The 22,350-nt window shown below is 44.1% G+C and overlaps 2 protein-coding genes across 3 annotated transcripts; one reads left to right on the plus strand and one right to left on the minus strand.

Annotated features, from left to right (window-relative positions):
* Positions 1–28: 28 nt before the first annotated feature.
* On the minus strand, positions 29–1,929 carry LOC131260461 (elongin-B). The gene is made up of 3 exons (XM_058262189.1): positions 1,825–1,929; positions 1,381–1,669; positions 29–961 (listed from the first exon to the last, which is right to left on the minus strand). Exons 2-3 carry the CDS (start codon positions 1,381–1,383, stop codon positions 614–616), a joined length of 351 nt encoding a protein of 116 aa, XP_058118172.1. The 5' UTR covers positions 1,384–1,669; positions 1,825–1,929; the 3' UTR covers positions 29–613.
* Positions 1,930–2,614: 685 nt separating this feature from the next.
* LOC131271776 (lethal(2) giant larvae protein) lies at positions 2,615–21,677 on the plus strand. 2 transcript variants are annotated; one of them, XM_058273305.1, is made up of 9 exons: positions 2,615–2,683; positions 3,937–4,032; positions 8,147–9,039; positions 15,905–17,750; positions 17,848–18,341; positions 18,701–19,176; positions 19,261–19,748; positions 19,824–19,932; positions 20,149–21,677. In XM_058273305.1, the coding sequence occupies exons 3-9, from the start codon at positions 8,956–8,958 to the stop codon at positions 20,390–20,392; spliced, it is 3,741 nt and encodes a 1,246-aa protein (XP_058129288.1). In that variant the 5' UTR covers positions 2,615–2,683; positions 3,937–4,032; positions 8,147–8,955; the 3' UTR covers positions 20,393–21,677. The 2 variants fall into 2 exon arrangements, with proteins under 2 accessions (XP_058129288.1, XP_058129289.1); XM_058273306.1 differs by lacking the exon at positions 2,615–2,683 and adding an exon at positions 2,953–3,062.
* Positions 21,678–22,350: the final 673 nt, after the last annotated feature.

Raw genomic sequence — 22,350 nt, forward strand, 5'->3', positions numbered from 1 at the left:
CCGTAAGTTTCATAGAATTCTCCCGAGCTTCATTTCATTTCCATAATTTAATTACTCAAAACCGTACGAATAAAATTACCCAAAGAAAGGAAAGCAAGATAACCCTGTGTTGATGTGGCAGTCACTCCGAAAGCGGGAATAAATTGATACTAAATATGTCCTACTTAATCTTTGAAACCAAAACGCATTTTCAAGGACTAAATGCGCTCGAACACAATAACGAATCGGATAACGGATCGCTAATTGATTAACAAAGCTGCATTCCTTTGATTACACACCCTCTCTCTTGCAGAGGTTTGAATCATGTTTGGGGACGCGAAATGGGAAATTATTCTTAGGACATTCACTGTGACCTGATGCCGTGGGTAAACAAGAATAATGCTTATCGCATGTTGTTAAATCAGGAAAAAGATTTAGATGCCACATACATGGTTTAGTGCGACCACTATGTAAGGATGTTCTGTTAAAACTATAACAAATATTTGTGGTTTCAATAGCGGGGGTTGAAGGTTTATAGCAAAACTCGCATCTGAGTTAGTAGGTGAGGCAAAACTAGAGAGTGAGAAATTAATGGTAAACGAAAAAATGTATCCCAATCTCTAACATTGTCCACCTAGGCGAGCTGATCTTGGCCATTTGCGGTGTCCTGATTTTTCATCACATCTGGTAGATCCGGCGGTAGAGAGTAGGGGGTCAGTTCAAGCGATTCAAAATCACCATTTTCCCGTATTGCCAATCCGAGCTGTGCGGGACATTGCGCTTTCGCCGTGACTACTGTTATCCCACAGTCTTGCAGGGTTTTATCGTCGTCCATGAGCATGTCTCTATTGTATAGCCGCTGGTCTCGGGGAGGCACTTTGAGTATTCCTTCGATCATTTTCTTCAGCTCGTACACCGGCGTCGTCTCTTTGGCATCCGTGAAAATTGTCGTCTTCTTCCGCCGGATCATCATGAAAACATCCTGTAAAAGTGATGAAGCGTATGTTAGTACAAGTTTACGTTTCACCGCTCCTTTCTTATTGATAATCCAGCTTCCAAGTTTCTCTCGATAACGGAAAGGTGATAGGGCTAAGCATAGAGCATGCTGGTGTTTTGGCACCGACATGTGTGCTATGAGCTCCCTTAAAAATGATGACGAACGTATCGTCCAAAGTTCACCAGATTGCCCCTTTACACTTTAACGTATCGTGCGCGATTATGGTAAGGCTTCAACGTGCGTGCAACCGCTTACGCGATCTTATCAGCATCGGTCCGGGAACGGGTAGTCATCTCGACCCGTTTGAATTGAATTTGCGTACCGGCGAGCTCTTGCAGCGAATAACCTCTTTGTCCCAAGCGTGAATAATCAAAATTAAAATCAGACGTTTCTATGACACTTACCATTTTGTCAATGTACTTTCAGTACTTGCTGTTGTTTTACTTTCTATCTCGCTCTCTTTCCGCCACACGTCGTGTCCTTGGATGCACCAATCTTCACTCAGGTAATCGTACAATCCGACGGATCTTGCAAACCAAGGGTTTGCAGTTTTTTAACTACTTCGAGAGGCTTATGTTACACACAAGCTACTTCCGTTTAATCGGTTCCGTACTGGGGGGGCACCACCGCTGGCTACTGCCGCTCCTCCTGCCGATGCTGATTAGCGCCCAAATAAAAGAAAAATAATCGATCCTAAAACAGAATGGCACGTGAACGGCCGCTCGTTAGTATGCGAACAAACTCAATGGTGATAACGTTTCGTATCGTTGCAACGCAAAGAAAGCGGTACAGGCTGAAAAACGGAGGAATCCCGGCTTTGAAATCCTAGGAAAATAGATATAATTTACCTGTCACTCCGATTGTGACCGTCTGACTGGTTTCTTTTATTTTTCTTTCTACTCTTTCTTGGTCCTTCCACTTTTGACAGTGAAGTGAACCGAAAATGGCTTTCATGCCCGGTGAAAATGATCAACACTTATGACGCACAGGCAAGCTTGTCCTTGATTTACCGCTTCAATGCAAGGTGTATAAATTAGAAGGTGAAGTCGTCCAGTGTAAAATGACATTTCATGACTTGACATAACACTTCTGGGGTATTCATATTGGTTTTGTGGGGGGGTATCGGAAAACGATTGGGTTTTTGACATAAGTCTTCTCAAATATGGCACCCCTTCCAAAGCGACATAAAGTCACCTTCTATATTTATACACCTTGGCTTCAATGTCCTTTCCGAATACAAACTTAGACCTGTAATGTCATCGCCATGAGTCACTAACTGGGTCAATGTGAGCGTCAAATAAGTTAAAGTTTTTTTAGAATTGCCTACCCAGAAGTATAAACGAATTCGACCTGGTTCAAACTTTCCAAAACCCCTTGTGATGGTAGATCGTTGTACAAAGTTATTAAAAAGTCCTTTTATTTAAAAGGTCTATTTTCTAAATCAGCCTAAAGCTTAAAAAGTTGCCAATTTCAATCGTAATTTAAAATTTAAAGCTTGTTCAACTAACCTTGGTCATAAGGAAAATATGTTTGTCTTTCTCAAGATACTTAGATACTAAATAATAAAGCGTGTGTTCATCTTGGTTCTACGTGACGGTACCAAGCACTTCGAGCTCGACATCACTTTCATAGTTCTACGTGACGGTACCAAGTACGGACGCGAGTTCTCGTGGAAGTTGCTTCTGAGCAAATATACCTCCGCATCTGGTAATACCATGCATTGTGCAAAATCACCGTGCACCGTGTCGAACTCTCGAGTGTAGTGGAAGTAAAAAGTTTAATTGCCGTAGTGCTTGTATTCTTTGTAACGCGGGTAGCTTTACTCGCGGTTGTTTTGCAAGCAGTTTTTTGTGCATGATAGCTTTTAGCTTTAAGTTTTTTTTTAATTTGATCCTGTCGATCAACTTGATAGTTTAGGAACTTCCTGCGCATCCGCATTTAAAAAAGCAGCATTCAGAACAGAATCAAAGAGAAGTCATGAAGCCAGGTAACATTTGTGATGCGATGGAATGTTTTTGAGACAACAACTTGCCAACCGGTCTGTGCTGTGTGTAAAACTTCGAAACAACCCAAGCACTTCTCTCCGGTAAAGTGGTAAAGTGACTCAGGACGAAATCTTGATTTGTTTTATTACCTTCCGACGTGCGGAAGCTGCCCCTAAGCTTAAGCTGATGTCCATGCGCGTGTGCTAAGTGTCCACTCTGTTTAACCAGGAATAAAAAAGCAACAGTCTTATGTTGTTCATTGCATTTCGGTGAATTAAAAAACTTCGCGTACATCGTTTGGCAGAATTGCTTTACGGCATCATGCAGTTTGTGTCCATTTCCGGCGTTTGGTGACTGACTAATGCGGCGGCCCGATTATATCACTATCCCGCCCTGTCCCGCTACAACCGTACGCTAATGCGCGCTTGGGGTGGGGTCGGTGTTGATCTTCTTCGACACATCATCATGGTGGTAGCTAAAGAAAACGATCAAAGATACTCGTGAAAAACCGGGCGCGTCGGATGATTTTCTAGCGTTTGCTGCGATGCGGGAAGTGCGCTGCTTTTGCGTGCACGTTCGGGTTCGGTAAACCCTCAGCAACGGCCAGTGCGTTCCGTGCATCTGTGTGTACTGTTGCATATAAAAGAAGCTACATATTTTCGATGCTTTCCCGGTTTCCGTGTCGGGCGGATGTTGTCGAGTGTTTATAGTTTTCTTTACTAGTGTGTGCCCATTGTTTTTTTTATTTTGCATCGCCACGGAACCCCTAGAACTTACCTCACCGGAAACTATGAACCGTGACTGGAAAGGAAACACATCAAACACATAAAGCTGCAGCGAGCATTAGCATTTCTTGTGACCAACATACAGAAGCAAATGAGCATGTATTATACTCGAAGTCAATCTTTTACTGTGAACGTTTCAAAAGTGCATCGCGGTTAGATTGATTTGTGATATGTTTTTTTTATTTCCCAGGCGATATTTTTTCCGTTAAATTAAGACTTTTTCAATAGTGACAAACAGTTGGTACTTGTTTTCGAAGCCAGCAGAAAGGAGGAAGCCTAAGTGCAGGTAAGTGCCACGAAAACATCCGCAGGAACACCTGTTGCTTAAAAATCCTATATATTGCAAGAACATTACCCGGTGATTCATAAAAAGTTGACCAAACTTCCATATGGGGGATTAACCTTTTCTAAACAAACAAAACAAACAAGACATTTATTTTACAAAATCGTTCCAAGCTGCAAACATATTTGGAACTTAACACAAATTTCAGCTTGTTCAGTCAATTTGATTGATTTACGAATTTGTTTTTTAATCAAATTATTGTATATTTGATTATTTGATCTTACGGCAATGATCGTAGGAGAGCGAACGGAAATTGGACAAAAACATCAAACCTATCCAAGATTCTCCCATCGTATTTTCTGACCTGAACCTAATTGTAAAAAAATCTACAATTTCAAAATGAACATTGAGTAAACTCGTTTCACCCAAGTGCAATCGGTTGGTTTGTCCGCACAGAAATACTTTTAGTTGCGATATCAACGCTTGAGCAGGAACCCCACCTCATATTCGTGATAAGATAACAACAACATCGGATCCTAAAACATAGGAGAGAAAGGCAACTTATCGGCCCTTAAATAGAGACTCGAATTTTGCTGTACGAGAATATTTAACTTGGTGGTGACTTTAAAGTCACCCTTTTAAACATCCCGAAAATCTAGTTTGGAGCTGTAAGTTTTACATTGCAGCTACGTCTTCCATTTCTCGGATGTCCGTTTTGTAAATGTTCAAACGTTTTATAATTTCAACAAATGAATTTGCCTTGACTTTACCGATCGATGCATTCTCGGTAGTTTTGGTATAATATAATTTTTTATATTACACAACATTAGATAATTTTATTTAAGTGATAACATATCACTATGTTCCACGTGTCTTTGATAACATGAAAGATCTCCAAAAAATACGATCTTCGTTCAGGCCATCAGTTTCTTCCGTCAAATGCCCTATACCAACTGTTGTTTGTTTGGAACGGTAAAAATATACCTGTCCCTTCAAACAGGTAGAAGGTTGACCAGCATAGGCAAGCCATTTTTAAAAGGATACCATCTGGGCCTGTGTGAGTTTAATTTTGAGCAGACCGGTCGGATTGCACCCAAAGGCCGGAAGCAAGGGAAAACCCCAAAAAGAAGCTTAAGCAATGCAAAAGTGCAGTAGTATTGATGAATGCCCGTAAAATGCCGCTCCCAGGACCTTTTCCCCGTGCAGAATCATGTGCACCACCGGGCACCGCGGTGGTAACGTCGTCGGCAGTGTGGAAAGGTAGAGGAGGCAGAAAGGTTTGGGCTATGTGCACTTTTATGGATTTGATTCAGCCGGGTTCAGTCCAGGCCAAACCCCACGGGAGGCTTACTATAGGGGTGGATTGCGGAATGACGGTTTCCTGTTTCTCTTGATGTAGTCCCCAGATAGGGATTGGGGCCAAATGTATCGGAGTTTATTTGGTTTCTCCTTTTCTACCTCCTTCTCCCCTTGTCTCCTAATGACCCTGCACTGATTTTATGTTTATTAAATTAGGCTTGGCAAACTACCGCTCGTAACAAGAGTGTATTTCATGTGGGAATTCATTGTGGTGCTTGTGTGAAAAACTCACAGATCGCTCCATCGTGCCCATCGTGATTCCTATTTCAGTCAAAAAAAAAACTGTGAACATCTAATGAAATAGGTAAACTGCACGACATCTTCGCAATTGGTGTTTGATAACGCGCGCGCGAGTCTTGTTCTGTTTTTTAGTCGTCTTCGGCAGCTTTAATGATTGCCGCACGATGATATATGCTCAGGTTCCGCCTAACTGTCACCTTTGGGTATCCGCCCACCAGAACCACGTACGCCACGTTCCTAACACCCGGCATTGCCTCCGTCCGCTGCGTGCATCGATCGAGCACCACCTTCCATTTTATTATTTTCTCTCCGCGCGTCGCTTTCCACCTGCTCCTCTCGTCCGTCCCGGCCACATCTCGTACACTTTCTTGATGATGTTGATGGGACTCTGTCGGTGCTGCGTCGCCGATGATGTCATACCTTTCTTTATACCCGGTGTGTGTGATGAGGGTGACTTTCCGTTCGCACCGCCAGCTCACGCCCCCTCGTCTCGGCCGCCTCTTTCAACTCGGCTAACGATGCTAATTCCTGATCACCACCCGCGCCTCCACCTGCTGGTTCGTGAGTCAGGAAAATGCTTTTCGTAAAGTTAGAGCAACATCCCAAGCAACAACGAAGCTGCACCGACCAAAATCGGTACGCGATCCCAATGTTCTGCCGTTAACTCCAAATGGCATCATCATCATATGATGCTGGGGCAGTGTTTGCGATGTTTGGAATCACATACATATTCCATTTTTCAAGTTCACCAACCCACAACCTCGTTCCGCCTCCTTCCTCTCGCAGCCTCCCGCAAACCTATGACACACGCAAGAATCAACATTCGGTGGAACGTCTCTCGTATCACCCGATCTTGAGAGCAATCGAAAGAAATATGATCGCCTCACCCGGCACGTTGCGCACCACAACACACACCCCCTGGACTGCCCCTAGAAAGAGGAGCACTTTAAAAATAGGAAAAACACAAATCCAGTCGTTAGAGAGGGGGTGGGGTGGCTGCATCGCTGTGTGCGTTAAGAGCATTCGGCGTTTCGTCGTCCCGGCACATGTAGCTGTATCCTTCCTTCTCGCCTTTTCCCGCCAGAGCGCTGGCACCGCCAAAGGAAGTGTTTATTTTCTAAACAAATTATGTACCGCAATTGTATATCAGATCATCAGTTCTGCGACGGGGGAGGGTGGGAGGAAGAAAAGAGGTGGTCTCTGGCTCGTAGAGAAAACTGATCGTCGATCGGTTTGTACAGCCTAACCGGTTTGGACGGATCTTGATTTCTTCGTAAAACTAGCTGAAATATGATAGGGCGTTGATTTTGGATTAAAAATGGAAAAAACCTGCAGTGTTTTAAGGTACAGTTAACGGAGTTAATTTAATTTTAAAAAAGAATGTGATGCATAAACAGCACTCTTTACACATTGCTTCGAAAATTAAAATTTCAGTTTTCTATTTTTTTCGAGAACCAGCTCCGCTGGTGATCTCTGCTCGGAATATAGTAAAATTATACTGTCTTAACCGAAATGTTTGGCGGCATTGAACATAACTTTTCTTAAGATCATAATTACGGAATTATTTCACAGTTCAGGCTGATGTCGTCAACAGTTGTTTATAATTATTTCATAGTTTGGACTGACGTCCTCTTTTGTGTAAAAATGACAATTTTCTTGTACGGTACAGCTTTTTCTTATAAACGTTACACAACCTAGTCTTTTTGGTTAACTCTATACAATCTGCATATATATTACGTTGAATGCATATATTTTTTAGCAAAAATTGAACTGCTTCACTAAAGATTTTTTTAAACTTCATCTGTCATCGTCGCACTTCGGCCCAAATCGGATAGTATAGTATAATATTTGAACCACCGCAACTTTGGTCCTTCTGCTAACCAAATTTGTATTTTCAAACAATATCGTTGTTTTAAATATATGCAATAGAAATTGTCCTTTACAAACCATACATGAGGCTTGGTTTCGAGTCAATTCAATCTATTTTAGTTGTCTAGAAGTGTTGTATTGAATCTTAACTTTTACACAAATTTCGTCGACTGCGTCCATTAAGTTTGAAAAGTGAATTCCTCACCCAGATGCGACACACTGGAGTCTTGTGTGTTTTCCGCCACTATTTGTTATGCAATGTTTTCTCGGTGTAGCTTTTTTTTTACTGGTTTCCGGTCTCTTTCTCACCGGTTTCACACGATTGTTTATTTTGCAAGCAACAAGGTTACACACAAACGGATGTTGTGCTAGAGAAAGCTGCATGTGCACATTGCACATCGTTATTTTTCTTTTTTAGGCCAAACGATAAAAAAGTGAAATAGTCGTCATAATCAATCAATTAAATTCACCTCAAATTCATATGACATATAAAATCTGTACATCGATCAATCGTATATTATCAGAACCTCCGTGGTTTGGAATAAGATTGATTATGGAAAAGTGTGATATGTTATTCGCTTGAAGAAACGCTCCTAAATAAATACAATGCTACATACTAACATGTTTCCTACTGCTTCGTTTATTTCAGATACCATCTACGGGTTCACAGTCCAGTGGAACGTACAAACAAAACAAACGGATCATCAACGAAATAACAAAATTCTCCACCGCGTGCCTTCAGACGATCGAGCTTTTTTCGAGCTTTTACCCAGGAAAATAGTAAAGAAAAAATCAACACCACGCCAAAACTTTGATGGTTACGTTGGATCGAAGCAAAGAGCAAACAGAAGGCTTCAGCTCCAAATTACTGCCAGCAAATTGATTCGTGATCCGCGGAACGAGAAGATTAGCCAGCACGTCCCAAGGAATCTGTCTTCAATCCGCAATCATTTTCCCAGGATTGTGCCCGCAAGCGAACAGTGTGTGGCTGGCAAAAAGACGATGGCCAGAGCTTCCGCTTGCGCAACATACAGCGCTTGATACCAACCGTTGGCATCCCCATGCAGAACTTCGCCACTTCGTATCGAGCTGGAAGAAACTCACACCTGAGATAAACCCAAACCACTTTTCATAGCACGGTTCGTTGGAAATAAATAGCGAGAACGCGATCCGCGCCAGCCAACTCCCATAAAGAAGAAAGCGCCCGGGAAGGAGGGGATAGAGTCGAAAGTTGAAAGGAAATAGAAAAGCGCTGTGTGGCTGTTTCTACTAGCTGGCCTGGCCGCTGGTTCGCTAGAGTCGTCGAAGAGAAAATCATCAAAGATCGGCTTGTGGAGAAGACACCGAAGAAGACGGCCCTCGGGCATTTCGTTTTGAGCGAAAGGTAACATCTAAGCCAGCCTCCCGCCCCAAGCGCTAGTGCTTCTTTCACTCCCCCGCCCTGCCGACGGAAGAACAATGCTGAAGTTTATACGTGGAAAAGGCCAACAACCTTCGACGGAGCGGCAGAAGCTGCAGAAGGAGCTGTTTGCATTTCGTCGGGTAAGTTTAGATTCTGTTCTGAGATTTTGTACGACCTAACGACGGGGGGGTTGGGGAGCTACGGAGGCAACGGCTTCGGTGGTTGTAGTTCTTTTCTTTGCCGTTGACGTACGTCGAGTTTTATTTTTTTATTTTGAATGTTTTCACCTACCAACGTAGCCTAGGGGCGCAACTGCTCGGAAGCGACCGGGGGTAGGTTTTAGTATGGTCCATTCACTAGCCGCTTTGCCGAAGTGAACCCTTTTCTAGTAAAGTTTACATTAAAACAATAACTACACAATGTCCGTCGGTAAGGCAAAGAGCGGGGAGCGGGTGTGTTTCGTTTTGGCTTGGCTTGGGTTTAAACATTAACTGGGAAAATGGTTTGACCTCGCGCGTGCCTCACCAGAACGTCACGTAGAGTTGAATGAAATGCAACTGGTGAGGAAATGACAAAAAAAAAAACGATAAAAAATACTTGTTACGTACTATAGTGACGTTATGACGTTAGTTTAAACAAAATATTGCACGCGCAGAAAAACGTAATCGTAGAAGACTACAAGGAAAAGCTGAGTGGATGGTCTTTTCTACTATTACAGCGTACATTTTAGGAGCGTAAAAGACGTTACAATGGAGTTCTTTATGATAAAAGAACATTTCTATACTGTATCGTGATCGCAGGAAAAAGTTAACTTCTCCAATGAAAATCTCTTTGAAATTTAGGAATAAAATTCTATTCTAGTTTTTTTTTTGTTTTCCAACATGAGCAAACTAATCCAAATACCGTGAGAAAACAATAGATTTATACATTTGTTTGCCCTATGTCAACTTGTTTTTTTTAATTTCCTGTTTCTACCAAAAATAAATGCTCATTTTAGTTATTCAAACAACAATTCCAGATAATGTAAATAAATGTTTTTAATGGGAGCAATATTGTCAAACCTACACTTAGTGATATTTATTAATGCTGCTAGAGGTGCATAAAATTTATTTGTGAAGCAAAATGAGTGACACATTTTTCGCACTTATTTAACTTTTAAAAATACTTTAAAGCAACCTTTGTTGATGTTTCTAGTTTCTTATAATCTGTATGTTTTAAACTCAAACGTTTTTTATTGTGCTAGTGTATGGTGTCAGAAAGATTTTAGAGGAATGAACTATGCAAATTGGGTTTACATTTTGCCTAAGCTTATCCTATTTCGTACAAAGCTGTTGCTCTATGTGTAATAAAAGGCAGTACCAGAGACGTTGCACTTGACTCGTACTTTTTAGTTCGTAAAGCAACCTTGTATCAACATCTTTCCCACATATCGTCTTTTTTCCCACGCATTGTATGTGGGTATAATTAATCCTTTTTTATATTTTTTAACGGTAAATATCGTCCAGCAAGTGTAGATTTTGGATCACCGATATCTGCCGCATGTATGGCGAGATATAATAAAATCGGTTGATTCACCTGAAACCACCACCCTTACTTGCTGCCACGTGCTTGGTGAGTCAACATGGGAGAATGATTTTGGTCTGATCGTCGCCGTCGTGCTTCTCACCAGTGACCTGGCTCCGGAGATGACCAGTTGCGTAGGACAGCATCGTCCACCATGGAGAGGTGCACGTTGCACATGATCGTACCCAATGCGTCACAGACACACATGCAACGCATTCCAGTGCGAAATCCTGCATTCACGGAACGGAGGGTGGCCGGGCCTTGTATAGAAGACTTACGCACCGGGCTGTTATCTCATCATGCCACTCCCTTCCCCTCCCTACTTGCTCACTTCCTGTCCTAATATGGAAGCATGGGCCCGGGGTGCAAGAACAACAATAACCGTTTGAAAAACGCATACAACACTCATTGACGCGCGCTATTATACACGGCGCGAACCACCGATGAAAATTGATCTAAAGATAGTGAAAACGCTATGAAAACATGCTTTTTAATACGCAAAAATGGCTTTAATTAGTGCGTACACCTCGAAACGTGTACTTGGCAGCAAATGATGTGAATTTGTATTGTTTTCCATTAGGAAGGGACCTTTATCTGAGCGCTTGAATGAGGAATAAGCCGATGCCAAAGTGGAAATGATGAAGAAGGCAAATGTGTGTCCTAGCCACAATACATCACACGTGTACAACTCGTGGCGTGCATGCATTGTACGCCTATTTTAATGCCTTTCGCATGCCGTTTTAACCTGTTGCACTTTTGTGGGACACCTCGAACGAAGTTTGCGCCCCCCCTCTCGGTGACTAATAGATAAGTCTTGGCCAGGGTGTCTCTCATGATAACGCTAATCTACAGGAGGGTATTGGTGGCTTCGTTGTCTGCTAGCGTGTCAGCGGGGACAAACCTTTCGCAGCCTTGGGTATGTGTTGCACCATCAGTGACACTCGATTGTTGTTTGCGGAAAATAATCGGAGGTATGAGCATGACTGGCGTGGAGAGGAACGCCGATTCGGCGGTATTTTAGATCTTCGTATGCATAACTATTATGATAATTGCATTGCAAACCATAGGTGAGAAAAAAATGCCCACAATCTTACACACGCATATTTTTTTTTAATGAAGTTCAAAAGTAATGTATGTCAAACAAAATTGTGGAATTTTGTGTACAATATTTCATTTGTGTTTAAAATTAGGCAGTTATGTAATTATTTAACATACAATAAAATTAACTGGCTAATTTAAACGACTGAATATCCATCACAAGCAACCACAAATAGCTGCCTATAAATCTAATTGTTCTCCCAAGCGGTTGTGTGGCGCTTTTTTCACGTAGACAAACGGCAGCGTTTAATACCATTTCTTGTAAAAAGGCCAACAAGGGGTACACTTGTTAACCCATCACACTGGGTGCAATAATTTAAACACATCTGACGCCTCAACTTACTTCTTGAACTGCACTGGACCAAAGTGTACTGCCAAGGGGGAAGGTAAGCCATATAAAATATGGCCGCGAAAAAAAAACCTTCCCTTTTTGCGGCCCGATCACACCCACACCCCCCCCACCCCCTTGCGCCTGTGCATCCACCGGGTTCGATTTACGTAGGCCGGTTTCTTTTTTGGTGTGCATCCATCCCACACGCCAAGCCCACGTACCCGGTCATCCCCGGCGTCGATTGTGTGTCGATCTTTGCCTTTACGGAGCAGCGGGATTGCGGCAAATCAGAGCTTCTCGAAAACGTAAGCACCACAGACTTTCCGAACCGTCGACTTGCTTTCTCCGTTCAATCGTTCCATGTTTCAAGCGGCGTATCCCCGAGTTCTGTAACTGTCGGCCGGAACGAAACGACGATGGCCCGCGCGGAAACGTGTTGGCGCGCCTCCCGATCCAACGTGCTCGAAATACATTGAACCTGAAGGCAGCATAGACTAACGGTTGATTTTGTACTTTTCACTTCGTGTGTCTTCCCGCGTGTCGTCATGGCTTCACCACGGAGAAACTATTTTGCGTCCCCACCCCGCGAATGGGAGAGAAGGAAGTGCTACAACGCTTTAAACGCTAGCTAAATTACTACGGATCGTCTTTGGATGTCAAGGGGGCAAGTCGCGGAGGCACGAAGGTAGAGTCTAGTGGCGCAAGCGGAAAACGAGCAAAAGCAAAACACTGAGCTTTTCCTACGAAGATCGTTAGATAAGTTCTGCTTTTATAGCGCGAGTAGAAGAAAGGTCATCAGAACGACGCCAATGAGGGCACCGAGGGAGCCCATCAAGCAATGGCACGGACTCTTTACATTCAGTGTTCGTCAACGTTTTATATGACACTCTTCCTCAGTAAAAATACTGCGGTGCTTGTAAGTCAACGCAATATGACCCAGAAAGAGATAAAGACACCAGTTTATGGAGCTGGAATGTGGCGTGTTCCCAAGAAAGCTTGAAAATATTTTTTCAAATATAAAAATATAATCCAATATCTCAGTACTTACTCAAAAAGAGGGAATTCCGTTTTCTTTACGATTTTTTTTGTGAAAACATTATCTTTTCAAATTAATGGAATATGTTTAAACATTATTTTGCTAACTTTTTGGTTTATATTCAATCATAGCTTGTTATTGCGGTTTTAAACTGAATATAGTAATGACTTTGAAAAAATTCCTAGTCCAATATGTTGTATGTACCATGTTGAAACCTTCAGAATGAAACATAATGACCGAAAAATTTGTAAATTTAATCTTAAGCAAGTCCGAGATATCAGAGGTATTGTTTTTGATTGTTGTAAAATAAGATTAGCTTTCTATTTGAACATTTCGTCCTTGGCGTTAGAACATCAGGCTATCCGGAACCTTCGAGACTCTTTTTTAAATGTATGTAATATATTATAATTATTATTTTGTATTTATAAAATACTAATGTTCAACTAAATTGCTGCATTTCGTGAACCAAGGGTTTAGTAACACTGCCCCAGCTTGCATGGATGTTAGAAAAGCGGAAACTTAACAAAGCGTAGCCGAGGCAACACGGGGTAAGTCTCCTCCGGTACAGGATCATGGAACACAGAAACGATCCACCGTCATAATTGCGGCATTAAGCCATTGAATGTCACGATTGCCACCCGTGTGTGCGCCGCCTGGTAGAACTCTAGTGCAGGATTGGTGTTGCTGCTGTTGCGAGAAGATGGATCGAAAATGGTTTGAAGGAATGGAAAATAAAGCTACATGGCCTCGTCGGTGCTGCGACTTTCAACAACCCCACAAGGCGGAAAGTACCGTTAAGGTAACTCCAATCACGCTCAGGAGAAGGAACGTCTTTCTAGCCGAGCTAGACATATTATGCATCGCTTGGCCACACCTTGACCAGCAACTGGGGGCGACTGCGAAAAACCGAGGTGAAAACCGGGTCTATCTTTGCTAGCCTCATCGGCGCTGCCCTTGCCCCCGACGCTTGCAAACGTTGTTTGGTTTGGTGTGGCGCAAATCGTGATAGGCACTGATCGATAACGGAAACACTTTAAGGGCAAAGAAAGGAATCATTTCAAGCAGGGGACAACGGGTCAAAATAAAAGCAAAATCATACACCACGGTTTCCTAGACGCAGGTTTCAGTTTCAATGTTGGCAACCCTACGGAACCACCCCGTCCAGGAACGACAATTATTCCTTTAAATCACCTCTTCAGGGAGAGATAACATTTATTTTTACAAAAAAAAAGGTCTGCATGTGTGTGAATGGGCGTTGTTTGATGATATCATGCTCAACCTCGCTTTTCCAACTCAAGGGTATTTACTTAAGATAACAGGTAACACCGTTTGCCTTATCGTTGTCGGTGTCGAAAAAAAAACTTCTAAAAACGACAAAAGCATGATCGTCCTATCAAGGGTGTCGATCGTCGTTGTGCCGGTCTTCACCCTGCCCAGCAAGAAAATCTTAAGCATATTCCTAGTTGAAAATAAAATAAATGTTTGGATGCTAAATTACTTTTCAAGTTTCACGTTTTTAAATGGCTGTTTACAATTTGTTCTTGTCTCTGAGTCTCCTATAACGCTTTTCCTTCCCGATTCAGACTGCGAAAAAGAACGATTGCAACATATCCGTATGCTTATCAGCGGCGACAACTCTACAACCCCTTACCGTCTGTAGGATTGTTTCCTTTTTTCCCTCCCTTTGTTTAGCTTTGGTTTCCTCCAGCACTCCGGGCTTAATCATCGATCCGGCTTGAAGTGTACCGGGCAGGTTGTGTTCCCCACCCGGTCTGACTGATATCAGATTCGACCCGTTATCATTCGATTCACCTGTTCTCCTTGTTTGCACAGTGATAAACCTGCACCCTTTTTTTTCCTGGTGTGTATGGAATTGCTATATGCCGGTTTTGTGTGCCTTGCTCATAGCCTTTGCCTCACTGCCACACCACAACCCACCATGGCCGGGGCTATGATTTCTGACCCTGACGGTGCTGATAAAGGGCAAAAAGGGAAACCACCAAAACCAACATTTCGTGCGGTCGTTGCGGCCGCTTATATGTCCATGAAGGTGTAGGAATAGCTATACTGATAAAGCAACAACTTCAGGGGTTTCCACCACTCGACGCAATTATTTTTATAAACAAAGGCTAAGGCTAAACTATGGACAATTTACCTAGATATCAGGCAATGTACGCATGTAAAGCTATTGCCATTAGGGTTGAGTTTAAAAATAATCTAAAAGCGAAACAAATTATTTGTAGCTCCTCACGGTCGTATATCATATCAATGTTCGTATAATGATGGTTTTCTGTACATGCCTAGAGTTGGGGTAGCGCAACAAGATGCACAAAAAACAAACCAATATCACACAAGCATCGATCGCAGTTATGAAGGTTCCGCGCGAACAGTGATATCATCCTGTTAGCTCCTCAAACACACGCTGGTTCCATATGGGTAGTGTGTAGTGATTGAGGCAGACATCTCAAGGGTTCGTAAATTTAGACTATTTTTTTGTTCTAAGATGATTCATGAGTTCATTAACTTTTATCGATTTGGTGCGAATGTGGAGGATGTAGTTCGATCGAAGATAACAGCTTTACGTGGTGTGCCAAACATTGCAGTGCCCCGTTAAGCCCGGTACGACATGTGATGATGAAGGAAATAAAGTCATGTTACTGTCATTTGCTTGACGAAAAACCAAGAATTCAGTATGATGGATTGATGATGAATTTATTAAATGGGATCTCCACTAGGTTATCATATATTGGGACCCATAATTTACTATTTGGAGCATGGAATATGGAAGGAATACCCTAGGTTGCAACATACACAATTTATAATTTTATTCCGAAGTTTTTACAACATCTTTTGTATTTATACCTGTTTTCGATAGATAAATCGAGTAGAAACATGTCGGTCTGATATAGCATTTATATAGTCGTTGTTTTACCGTAGTATTATTGATAGTTTATCTCGGTTCTTCATGTCTTTGCAGACGGCCCAACATGGCTTCCCACACAAACCATCCGCCGTGGCGTACGACCCGAAGAGCAAGCTGATGGCCATCGGCACAAACAGTGGCGTCATCAAAGTTTTCGGCCGACCCGGTGTCGAGTTCTACGGTCAGCATACGTCGACGGGCAACAATCCGTCCGATCTGATCGTGCAAATGCTCGAATGGATCCCGGGTACCGGCCGTCTGCTCTCGTTGACCGCATCGAACCAGCTGGTGCTGTGGGAGCCAGCTGGCACGCTACTGGTGGCCATCAAGAGCCTGGCGTTCGATGGGAAGCTGAAGAAAATCTCTTCCCTGTGCTGCTCGTACATGAAGGACACGGTATGGATCGGTACGGAGGGTGGCAACGTGTACCAGTTCGATGTGCGCAACTTCGTCGTAAAGGAGTCGGTCATCTACCACGATGTGGTGCTGGAGCAGCTGCCGACGTCCTACCGGCTGAACCCGGGTGCGATCGAGTCGGTGAAGCAGTTGCCGAACAACCACAACCATTTGATGATTGCGTACAACCGTGGCCTTGCGGTGCTGTGGGATCTGGAGTCTGCCAGCGTAAAGCAGTCGTTCATCTCGCCCGGCCACGGCCAGAGTGTGGGGTTGTTCATTGGCCAGGATAGCACGCAGTTCACCTGGTACCATGCGGACGGATCGTACGCAACGTGGGATCTGGATAGCCCGATTCCGCCCGAGAACCAGAAGTACGTCCCGTACGGTCCGGACCCGTGTAAAGCGATCGATCGGCTGATCCGTGCCCACCGTGGTCGCTGCGAGCTGGTCGTCTTTTCTGGCGGTATGCCTCGTTCAGCCTACGGCGAACACCAGTGCGTGTCGGTGCACTGCAAGGATGGCACAAAGGTGGCGTTTGACTTTACCTCGAAGGTGATCGACTTTTTTGTTACTTTCAATGATGCCCGGCCGGAGCAGGCAGAAGTACTGGTGGTCTTGCTCGAAGAAGAGCTTGTTGCGTACGATCTCACCGATGAGACACTTCCGCAGATCAACGCACCCTACTTGCACTCGCTGCACGCGTCTGCTGTCACCTGTAATCACCTTGTGTCGCAGGTGTCGGCCGATGTGTACGCCAAAATCAAGCAAGCCGGTGAGTATCAGATGGCCGAGTACAGCAGCAACCCGTGGCCGATCACCGGTGGTATCCTGCCCAACGAACCGAAGGATGACGACGAACGTGGGTCGGTTGAACGAGACGTGCTCATAACCGGACACGAGGATGGGTCAGTAAAGTTCTGGGACTGTTCCGACGTCTGTCTGACACCGCTGTTGCACGTCAAGACGGCTCCACTGTTCAACAACAGTGACGACTTTGATAGCGCCCTCAATGGCTCCACGGAGCAGCTGGACGATGGTGAGCCGCCGTTCCGTAAGGCGGGACAGTTCGATCCCTATTCGGACGACCCGCGCCTAGCCGTAAAGAAGGTGCAGCTGTGCCCCCAGACGGGCACACTGATAATTGCCGGTACGGCGGGCAACGTGGTGATGGCAAACTTCGACTCGTCCGACTCGTCAGGCGACGAAACTCCAGCACCATTGAAAGTGACCACAATGAACCTGGTGAGTGATCGTGATGGATTCGTCTGGAAGGGACACGATCAACTGAAGGTGAAGCGCCAGCTGCTCGAGGAAAACGCACCCGTCATCGAGGGAGTAAACTTCATGGGCGTGCTGCAGGTATTGCCACCGGCCGCCGTTACTTGCATCGCGATGCAGAGCAAATGGTCGTTGGTTGCTGCAGGCACGGCCCACGGTCTCGTGCTGTTTGATTATCAGAATCAGACCCCGGTATTGCACAAGTGCACCCTCAATCCGAATGGTAAGATAATGAAACACATGCTGTCTACTTCGTTCTATTGCGTTCGTTGTGCAAAGGTTGATCTTCCCATTTCTTTCTTTTCCTTTCAACCCGTAAGATCTCACCGGTGCCGGGGAAACGCTGTCCCGCCGAAAATCGTTCAAAAAAACACTTCGCGAATCGTTCCGTCGACTGCGCAAGGGACGCTCCACCCGTGGCAACCCGAATTCCGCCGGAGGTGGTGGTGCTGGTGCTCAGCAGCAACAATCGGCAGCTGAAACACGTCCAGTCGAACGCCAGATCGAAGCGCGGCCAGTCGACGACGGAATGGGTTCGATGGTCCGTTGCCTGACCTTTGCCCAAACGTTCATCACCAACCAGAACGTGTACATTCCGACCCTGTGGGCCGGTACAAACTCGAGCTGTGTGTCGGTGTTCGTGCTACATTTGCCACCGAAGCCGGCGGCACCTGCTCCAGCTGCGGCGGAAGACGGAACCGATGAGACGGGACCGGCCGTCGTTCCGCAGGGGCCACCGGTCACCGGGAAGCTTGCAAAAGAAATCCAGATGAAACATCGGGCTCCCATCATTGGCATTGCGGTTGTTGATAGCGTAAGTAACATCGGTTAAGATACCATCAAACGTTTGTGTGCTCACTGAGCGCAGTTCACATTGGTTTTCGAGTAGCATTTAGTAGGTGATCCAAGATGCCTGTTGTAGTCCGGCATGGTTACTCGCACTGTTACTTGTTCATCAAAGATGTTCAGATTTATTGAAAATATGTGTTCATACATGTTCGTTTGCAAAGATTTGAGTTAAAGAAAAAAGTTAAAGCGTGACCGATTGATGAACAATTTGTTTCTGTAGCATAACCAAAAAAATGTCAAATTAACGATAATTTCTTCTATCCTCTTTAATCTGTTCCTGTACACTTTTTAATGTTTCACAAAACAACATTGTTTTCTTTTCAGAATGGTGTTCCACTAGAGTTCCAGAATGTACCGGGACCAGCGCCGCACCGCGTGCTGATTGCCTCCGAAGAGCAGTTCAAAGTGTTCTCACTACCGCAACTGAAACCTTTGAACAAATACAAGCTAACTGCTCACGAAGGTGCGCGTGTCCGGCGTATCGCTTTCGCCACATTCATGTGCACCGTTCCGACGTCCAGTCTGGCACATTCCAGCCCCCCGAAGGCAAGCACCAAACTGGCACCGCAATCGCCATCCGCCCCGCCAGCCGCAGAGCCTTCAACCGCAGATAACAATGCTACCGCAACGACCGGTGAACCGAATGCGCCCAATGCAGCCAGCGGAGGAGGTTCGGATGTGACGAACCACTGTGAAATCAGTCTTCTTTGCTTGACCAACCTGGGTGACTGCTTGGTGTTGACCGTTCCGGAACTGCGTCGACAGCTGAACTCCGCTGCGGTTCGCCGAGAAGATATAAAGTAAGGAGTGTTGCGCTAGTACCTTAAGGGAAGGTGTAGACAGATGTCCAAAAAACCTACACTCTTCTTTTTTATTGTTTCCAGCGGCATTTCATCCCTTTGTTTCACGGCCCACGGTGAGGCTCTGTACATGATGTCGTCCTCAGAGGTGCAGCGAATCAGCTTATCGGCCACGAAAATTGTATCCCCGAACGGAATGATCGAGGTGGAGGATTGGTCAACACCGGTTGATGATGCGACCGGCGAGGAAGAAGACGACGATCGAGAACAGGACAATGAGAACCAACAAGACGCTTCCTCGGAGCGGGAGGTGGCCGCCGAAAAGCCCACACTCACTACCACCGCGTCCAACGCCGAAAGGGCTGCCAGTACGGGCAGTGCGACGGTGCTGACGAACGGTACTTCCAACCCGAGGCTGAGCAATGGTGTTGGCAGCGGAGACGATGCGTCGCCGAACAAGGCGAACGAGACGATCACCAGCTCGATTGGGGACATCACGATCGACTCCGTGCGTGATCACCTCAACTCGACCACGACGACACTCTGTTCCACGACCACCGAAGAAGTTGTTGGTAAGTTCATGCACGAATTGCGTTGGTTAGCTTGCTCGTTGTGGGTGAATGGAAAATAATGGCTGTCTTTAATAGGTCGCCTGTCAGTATTGAGCACCCATACGAGCCAAATGTCCGCAACGGCTAAGAATAGCGACATTTTGAGCCTTAACTCTTCGAACATCAAGGACCTGAAAGGCATTGGGTAAGTTATTGTTATCTGTTTAAGGAAATTGATGCAACAAGAATTTGAGTTTTTTTAAATTGTGATCGAAAAAAAAAGAGATTCAGCCAAACAAAAGAAGATGAACAATTAAATATAGCTTGAATATACACTACAAATATTGTGTGCCCCTTCACCACTATTCTATTAAACTATTCTACCGGGCTTAACTATTCTATATCCTCAAATCCATTTTAGCGACTCTACGGAAAAATCATCCAACTCGGCTATTATAAAATCGATCATCACAACCGTAAGACATGGCACGAACGTTACAAACGGTGAGACCAAGGAAACGAACCGAACCTCTTCTACGACGACGACGACAACCACCGCGGCATCTGCCACCAACGGTACGAACGGAAGCGATTCGATTCCACCGCCACTTCCGTCTACGGCACCACCACTTATAACCGTGCTCCGGAAAGAGAGTCAGTTTTAACAAATCTTCGAAAACGATTTTTGTTTTAACGAGCCGAAGGGAGATCAATGAATGAAAAAAAGTTTTCGCCAAACCGAATGCCCTATTCATTGTCACCCGGAGGAGGGACATTGGTGTGCCAAACATGGCACGCGAGTCCTAGAGAACGGCAGATGGGAGATGTGTGGCGGTTTTTCAGTACTAAGGAACATATATAATAGTATTTTGCGGCGGCTGTTTAGGTAGCAAGAGAACACTTTACGAGTAACGAAACGAGACAAGTATTAGACATAAGTGACTTCTTAATGCATACAGTACAGGATATCGCGGTAGTGTAGAAATGGCAACGAGAAAGAAATTAAATGTTAAAGAAACCCTTATATGCCCCCCCCCCCCCCCCCTCAGATGTCACCATCGTTGCCTTTCCACGCATTGTGCACTGAAGAATATTAGTTCGGGAATAGAAAAGAAAATCGCATAGTATCATATCCCATTTCATTTTACACCAGAAAGAAGCTGGAAATGTTTCGTGCCGTTGATTTCAACGTTGCTTAGTTTTTGGTTGAAAAATCGTAACGAAATTAGGGCCTCGGCGTTATGTTTTATTATATGCTTAATTAGGATGTTAAGATATTTTTATTATTCTGATGATGCTTCGCATTACGTTGCGTATCTTCTTTCCACCGATCGAGATGAATTTTTTGGAGATATACGCTAAACAACAGGAATAATTATTATTATCACAAAAAAGGAAGGAAGAAAGGAAAGTATGAAAGTTTTATTTTACGGACAAACTATGTCCATCGATCGTTATTTTCAAAAGCATCCAGTAATTCCGCTAGAGATGTATGTGGCAAAACAAGAAGCATATAGAATGTCATTGAACGGAAGCAGACAAAAACTATGGCCTTAGTAAGACGAAAGTGAATGATAGATTTCTTAACTGTAGTCGTAAGGAAGAACATGTCTTAACCATGTTAGCAATAAGTCGTCACTTATTACTACTTACTGCGTGCGCTCAGATCACCGTTGCTGTACGACGCAAAAAAGACGGATTTTTACAACCGTCGCACTGGCAGTTGCCCTGTTGGCAGAAGCAAACAGACATGAAAACTATTCTAAACCGACATCGACCGATCGGACACACGGAGTGGATCGTCACAGATGAGTTGACTTTTTTTATTTCGCTATATGAACAATATAAAAAATTGATTTATATACCTTTTTCTATTTTATAAGCAGAGCAGAGTATGTTTTCCAACGAAATTATACATGTCTATTTAATCTATTACAAACTACCGCATAAGACCATTGCGTTGCTTGATTTTGTCAATTCATCATCGCACATCCGAAACACGTTTCTAGCCAAACATCGATTCGAAATAACTGCACTGGTATCACAGAAAATTGGCACTAACCAGCATTTTGCGAAAACAAAATTGTATGAAATTGAAGAACGGCTGATTTAAAGTCGTCTCCCGGGAAGTTAACATATTTTTTCGCACTTGAACGCAGTTACTACCGATTCAAAGCACAAGAGTGCAATAAGGAGGAAAATTGCTCTAATGGTGCATACAGGAAAGCGGAATATAAATCGTTGACCTTAAAATGTATGACCTGCGTGTTGGCGGGAATCGAACAAAGTGACTTCATGAAACTTTTTCGAAATGTTAATCACTAATTTTGCAGAATATTAGTTTATCTACGATATGCCGGTTAAATTGTTATCCTAGCTCACGTTGTCGCTGAGATACGCAAGCTTAAAGTTGAAATTGGTGACTGTACGGATACTTTCATGTCCTACTCTATGTTGAAATGGGGCCCATCATCAGCTCTATCTCTATAGATACAGTGAAAGAAAAACGCATAGCAAGGTTAATTCACATCCTGAAGTGTCGTGCAGTTATCAGTTTTCTTTCGATAAATTTTAAATTAAATAGTCCGTGTTCGGTTTTCATTACATGTATAAACATTTATTT

Source organism: Anopheles coustani, chromosome 3, assembly GCF_943734705.1.
Source record: "Anopheles coustani chromosome 3, idAnoCousDA_361_x.2, whole genome shotgun sequence".
NCBI classification, from domain to species: domain Eukaryota; kingdom Metazoa; phylum Arthropoda; class Insecta; order Diptera; family Culicidae; genus Anopheles; species Anopheles coustani.

What these genes read in the sequence shown, in the direction of transcription:
- LOC131271776 (XM_058273305.1), top strand. Translation starts at nt 8,956, where the DNA reads ATGCTGAAGTTTATACGTGGAAAAGGCCAACAACCTTCGACGGAGCGG. An exon ending in GACCACCGAAGAAGTTGTTG is followed by an intron (nt 19,749 to 19,823) that starts GTAAGTTCATGC and finishes TGTCTTTAATAG; the next exon opens with GTCGCCTGTCAGTATTGAGC. An exon ending in AAGGACCTGAAAGGCATTGG is followed by an intron (nt 19,933 to 20,148) that starts GTAAGTTATTGT and finishes AATCCATTTTAG; the next exon opens with CGACTCTACGGAAAAATCAT.